This window comes from Colletotrichum abscissum (assembly GCF_030869225.1).
Source record: "Colletotrichum abscissum strain IMI 504890 chromosome Unknown Scaffold_71.1, whole genome shotgun sequence".
NCBI lineage: Eukaryota > Fungi > Ascomycota > Sordariomycetes > Glomerellales > Glomerellaceae > Colletotrichum > Colletotrichum abscissum.
The window spans coordinates 157,293-163,292 of record NW_026850516.1 but is presented as its reverse complement, the minus strand read 5'-3'; the positions used below and the strand labels follow the sequence as shown (position 1 = coordinate 163,292).

At 49.7% G+C, this 6,000-nt stretch overlaps 3 protein-coding genes across 3 annotated transcripts; 1 reads left to right on the top strand and 2 right to left on the bottom strand.

The window, feature by feature from the left end:
- Window positions 1-547: 547 nt before the first annotated feature.
- CABS01_15697 (uncharacterized protein) lies at window positions 548-2,268 on the top strand (the record flags this gene model as incomplete). The annotated part of the gene is made up of 4 exons (XM_060549031.1): window positions 548-794; window positions 856-1,565; window positions 1,620-2,044; window positions 2,103-2,268. 4 exons carry the CDS (start codon window positions 548-550, stop codon window positions 2,266-2,268), a joined length of 1,548 nt encoding a protein of 515 aa, XP_060391114.1.
- Window positions 2,269-2,552: 284 nt separating this feature from the next.
- On the bottom strand, window positions 2,553-3,643 carry CABS01_15696 (uncharacterized protein; the record flags this gene model as incomplete). The annotated part of the gene is made up of 2 exons (XM_060549030.1): window positions 2,553-3,494; window positions 3,563-3,643. The coding sequence occupies 2 exons, from the start codon at window positions 3,641-3,643 to the stop codon at window positions 2,553-2,555; spliced, it is 1,023 nt and encodes a 340-aa protein (XP_060391113.1).
- A 1,116-nt stretch (window positions 3,644-4,759) lies between these two features.
- Window positions 4,760-5,961, bottom strand: CABS01_15695 (uncharacterized protein; the record flags this gene model as incomplete). Its single annotated transcript, XM_060549029.1, has 4 exons — window positions 4,760-4,998; window positions 5,052-5,129; window positions 5,185-5,612; window positions 5,870-5,961. 4 exons carry the CDS (start codon window positions 5,959-5,961, stop codon window positions 4,760-4,762), a joined length of 837 nt encoding a protein of 278 aa, XP_060391112.1.
- Window positions 5,962-6,000: the final 39 nt, after the last annotated feature.

Below are 6,000 nucleotides of genomic sequence, written 5' to 3'. Positions count from 1 at the left end.
GCATACCCAAAATCTGTAGGAAACAGAGGTCCTGCATCCCTATTGGTTCACTTTATAGATTTACAAGCTCTTATTGGCTCTACCCCGCCCTTGGCGAAAGTGCTGTCCATCCGCACCCGATGGGATATGCGTCAACGGTCGGTGCTGTTGGCTCATTTAGGATTCTTCAACGGGCACTAGATTTCCCATCTCGGAATTGTGGGTCGCCCCCGCAGGCTCGCTGCACTAGTAAACGCTAGTTGGCTCCTCTCGTCAAGGTCGCTCCTTCTCTCAGGGGCTCGTTGTGATCGTGCTTTTGTCTTGATTTCCAGACGGGTCGCAGAAGCTGCTCTTCCAGCCAGTGAGCGCACGCCTTTTATCAATGTTGCAATGGCTGGTGGGCCAAGATGATTAGTGCTGCACTGCCTGGGTGGTGCAGGCAAAAACGTGTATGCAGTATTTATATATCCATTGGAAAGGTAGCTGTCACGTAAACTTGCGCTTAGCAGAGGTTGCATCGATAACACTGCCCTCTTGTGCACACTCAGTCCATCGATTTGTGTCCGAAATGGCCTCCAATGCCATCGTAGATGGTCTCAAGGCTGCCCTGAGTCTCAATGTCGTCGCCTACTTTATTGTTCTTTATATCGCTTATCACATCGCCATAGCCTTGTACAATATCTCGACATTCCACCCGCTGGCGCACTTTCCTGGTCCAAAGATCGCAGCTGCATCTTACCTGTACGAAGCGTACTATGACTGGTGGCTGCTTGGCAGATATGGCAAGGTCATTGCACGGATGCACGAGCATTATGGTAGATTCGACGAGAACCCTAGTCTGAGGCATAATTCGCTGCTGACCAACATGAATCACAGGGCCCATTGTCAGAATAAACCCGGATGAACTTCATGTTTCTGATCCCTACTTCACCGATGAAATATATGCTGGTCCCGGCCGTGTCCGCGACAAGTGGCAACATCAACTCAACACCGGCGGCGCAGGCCCTGTCTCGGTTACCGGCTTCTCCACCGTCAATCATGAGGTTCATCGAATGCGCAAGGGCGCTTTGTCAAAGTTCTTCTCGCGCCAGCAAATGCTCAAACTTGAGGGCGAAGTGCAGGAATTTGCCCAGCTCACGGCAGACAAAATGCTCCGCTCAGCGGGGAAGGAGCCATTCGACGTGAAGGAGGCATTCAATTGTTTTACTGCGGATATCATTTCCCAGTATGCTTTTGGAGAACCCATGGGCTTCATCTCTCAGGAAGGATGGGAGCCCAACTTTGCTACTTGGGTGAAGTCCTTCTTCAAAAGTGCTTATATGATGAGACACAACGCTCTTGGTCGTAAAATGGCTCAGGTCATGCCAATGATGGCTGATTACTTAGGTGAAGACATCAAGTCTGTCATGAGACAGATGAATGTTGTCATCCCCGGGTATATCAAGGCGGCTCTGAGCAACCCGGAAAATGGAAGAGTTTTTGCTGATCTCATGGAATCTAAGACACTTCCCGAAGAAGAGAAATCATTGTACCGACTTTCTGGAGAGGGCTTCAACTTCTTACTCGCCGGTACCGAGACCACTGCTGTGAGAATGGGTTCCTTCCCGTTACGTGCCACGTTGCTAACTATTGTGACACAGGCTACTCTGACTGTCGTGACATACTACCTTCTCGCCCAGCCCCAGACCTATGCTCGCCTTATGGAGCAGTTACATGGTCTCAACCCATCGAACCTGAAATGGACAGAGCTCGAGCAAAAGCCTTACCTGTGGGCAGTCATCCACGAGTCTCTTCGCATGATGCCTGGTGTGTCGCACAGATCTGCCAGGATTGCCCGCGAGGAGGACTTGGTTTACAGGACCCGTGACGGTAAAAAGGAATGGCTTATCCCCAGAGGAACTCCCGTTGGCATGACATCAATGATCAACCACTGGAACGAGGAACTCTTCCCAAACCCCGGGGAGTTCATTCCTGAGCGTTGGTTAATCGACGGCAAGCCGAATTACAAGCTGGAGAAGTTCCTCCTTGCGTTCGGAAAAGGTAGTCGCTCATGTATTGGTGAGAAGTAAGTGCTTGTTCAGAAACCAAGGCTCTCAATCCTCAATGCTAACGGCGCCTCTCAGCTTGGCATACTGCGAAGTTTATCATATGGTGGCCATGATGGCTCTCCGCGTCATACCGAGATCCAATTTGTTTGAAACCACGGTCGAAGATATCTCTTACGACCATGATCTCATCGTCGTACAAACTAAGAAGGGCTCAATTTCTGTCAAGATAAAAATTACCTGAGATGTGTTTTACTGCTTGTCAAGAGGTTACAACAGCACTCAAGGATGATGTGTCTATGACTATCTATTGGCCGACTTCCAAAATTGGCGCTTCACACAAGGTTTAAGGGTCGAAGCCGGAAGTGTCCATTCAGTGGTTTTTTCATTCTTTTTTTCTGCCTTCGTTGTCATTGTTACACTGCGGCATAGGTACAGTGCTACTTCCAACGTCAATCACAATCAAATACCGTCAAGAGAAAGTCGAGTGCGCTTTGTGAATAAGACTCGTCTCCACAGCAATCTACTTTAGTAGGAATCCAGTTCTCCTGAGATGCACATCTTTACTGCCTCTGCAGTGACCTGATCTAAATTCTCCACCGGGAGGTTCAAGTCCACATTGGCCAAACCGTGCTTGTGCTCGACGTCACCGTCAGTCGCGGAGAAGAAAATGCGAGAGTACATCATTCGCGAGAACCCATTTCTGTCCCCTGATCTCAGTGCCTCGTAGCCAGCTTCCCACCTCTTTTTCGAGCTCTCATGGTTGATGATCCAGTCCTCATTTGTTGTATTCGTGACCCTCTTCATGCTTTCGAACATATCTTTTTGAGATACCAAGAAGCTCGAGACGTAGAACACATCGTTGGCCCAGTTCTGGATATTGGGAGATTGATCATCCTTGTCATCAGGCAGCCACTTGAGGCTCAAGAAAGCGGCCAGTCCGCGGCCACACTGAGACCAGGTGGAAGTATTGATCTTAACATCGCCCTCATCGAATAGGGTGAGTGACTTGTTTTTGACGTCGAATCCATATCGATTAGGCGAGCCGGCCACGCTGAACTCGTACCAAAATCCACAAGACATGATGATCCATTCGCTTACCCCAAGGCGCTCAATCTCTTTGACGGCTCCTTGAAAAGAAGAACCGAGAAGAGCATCTTTCATCATGTCTTCATTCTTCGGATCAGGACCCCACGCGTTCGGCATGACGTAAGGGACGCCAGCTTTGGCCGCAGCCCGTACAAGCTTATTTTGGGTCTCCTGGCCGACGGTGGACTTCATTGTGATGATCAAGTATTGCTGTCCCCTTAGAGCCTCCACAATCGTGCTCTCGTCGTCGTAGTTGACCTTGGCAGCAATAACGCCGTTGGGTAATTTGGAATCGCTGTCATGTCGGGTAATTGCGGTGACCGAGTGCTTTCCACCTTTCAATAGCTCCCGAGTTACAAACTTTCCCATGGTACCAGCAGCCTTCGAACTGTCAGTCTCTTTTCTTGTGATTTGCTGGGGGGTCGCGATCTGGTTTAAGAGGTACTTACACCGACGATGGCAACTTTCTCGATGCGATTCACAAAGCCTTCCGGCTGATCTTTGGCAAATCGAAGAGTCTTGGGAGCCATTGTGTAGATGATATCTGAAAACCGACACGGTGGGTTTTTGATTGAAAGGTAGAGCAGTTGTTGATAGTGGTCACTCAAGGTGTTTTGGAACCATTTGACAAGCTAGGAATGTTTTCCGATCAGGTAAATAGCATGGTGGATTTTATATGTATTTCTTCAGCGCCTGGAAATTAATTGCCTTTCTAAAACGTGGAAAAGGTACTTCTGCATCATTGTGGATCATCATCGTGTAAGACAATGGGAGCATCGTGAGGCAAATGAGACCGTGCGCTAGACTCGGATTTACAGGCACACTAGGCGTAAATACGCTTCGCTCTGGGTATGAGATTTCAAATGGAAGAAGTCTTTCAGTTGCAGACAACGTCATTACGTCTTTTACGCTAGCTACTCGTCGTATCCTGATATATGTTGGCCCTGCCGGCATTAAGCAGTCTAAGTGCGCAAAATGCCTCAAAAAATAATAGATCATACTCGGTTCCCTGGACACTACATTAGGCGTGGGAGCTTATCGTAAGTCCGCTGGTTGCGGCCGGGAGTCGGAAACCTGAGTTTCCATATTGGGAACACCCAGCTCCGACGCTTGGCCATCGGGCGACGCTTACCCCAGAAACTAGAAACATTGGACAGCCACAGTTATTGACGTATTCCATCACAATTCAGGCGACAGGATATCCGTTTTAAGTGATCCCCTCCCATATTTGCAACCTCTTAACTCCGCCGGGGTGCCATCTGTCTTTGCGCCAAGCCGGCGCCCCATCTTCCCAAGCCGGGCCCCACGCCGTGATCATCAAGTATCCATGGCCTTGGCATTCTCCACACCCTCGACATCACATTCTCTTGCACGCAAACCCGACGCTGATGTGATATATTACTCACGGCGCGTCGCTTGATACTTTAGAAATCTTCTTATTCTGAGAGGCCTCCGTGTTTTCATGACGCTTTGTACAGATGCTTAGCGGGTAATGACGCCCTAGAGTATGTACAGTTTGATATCTACAATGGTTTTACAACACAATGTGCCAAGCCCGATACGGCTGGCGGTGGTGACAATGTATCTACAGGAATTGAAAGCCTTCGACAACAAACAATCTCAAAGATTTGCGTCAGATTGTCGGCTTATTCGGTCAAGTTATCCTCCGCGATGGTGATGGAGTCGACGGTCCATGTGATACCGTTGTCCTTCGTCTGCCATTCTGTGTGGGTAGCGTTGGTATAGGAGATAATGTCGGCCAAGTTTGTAACAGCCTTGTCGAAAACAAGGGTGATATTGGTGTACTTGTAAGCCGGCAGAGTCCCGCAGCCATCGCCGTAGCACTCGTTACCAGAGTAGAAGACGGCAGGTCTCATGCCCTTGGCTGTAGTGGGTTGTCAGCATTCGTCTTGGAAGTTGATACGGGGCCTAACTTACAGTCAGACTCGGAAGATATGAGGTCTCCGTTCTGCCAGATCTTCTGGTCGATCATGTCGGTGGAGGAATTAAGAGAAACTTCGACACTGTAAGCAAATTGATCTCGCAATCGAATCGGGCATAGCAAACATACTCTCAAACTCAAGAGTGGCCTCCTTGTTGACCGGGACGTAGGCCTGGCCAATTTGACCACTGGGTTGGTAAGTGCTGGCAGCAGCACACCACTGCGTGTTGGGAGCGCTGCAGCCCCAGACGGAGTTATCGGGTCCCCAGTTAAGGAGGGGCTGGACAAAGTTCATGTTGAGCACGTCGCCGTTGTTGGGGTTGTCCTGAACACCAATCCAGAGGGAGAGCCAGCGCTGAGTCTCATCGGTCTTCACCCAGTTTGTGGGCGGGTTGGGGACCTCCATGTTGTAGGTGGCCTTGGTGATATACTGACCACCGGTGGTAGGGCCAAGGTAGAACATGTTGCCATACTCATAGTTGGGGTAAATGTCGGCTCTAGCTCCCAGAGCTAGGAAAGCGGCGGCAGCGGTGATTGAGTTGCGCATCTTGTAAGGACTGTTGAGTGAAAAGAATGACGGGGAACGAACGACGAGAGATCCGGTCTCTTTAGTTGGCAAAGGTCCAAAATCGAAGAAGAGCGTGATGCGGTTGGCTATCGTGAGAAGAGTTGCCAAGCCCCGTGCTTTTGTTCTTATAAGTCTGTAAGCCTTCATTTAGTTGATACTACCCCTAGTTGGAACATTTGGTAATAAAGGTGGACGTGCCCCTTATCGTGGGTCGGTTCAGTCTACGGAGAAATTAGTCCTGCCCACACGGGTAGATCGGCATCCAGCGCAACGGTAAGTGGCGGAATGATATAGATGAGATCGTCCGTCGGTTTCCTCTTGCGCAGCTCAGAGTTCATTTTCGCCTGTGCTCTGTTGGCGCGACTCGCCAGAATCAT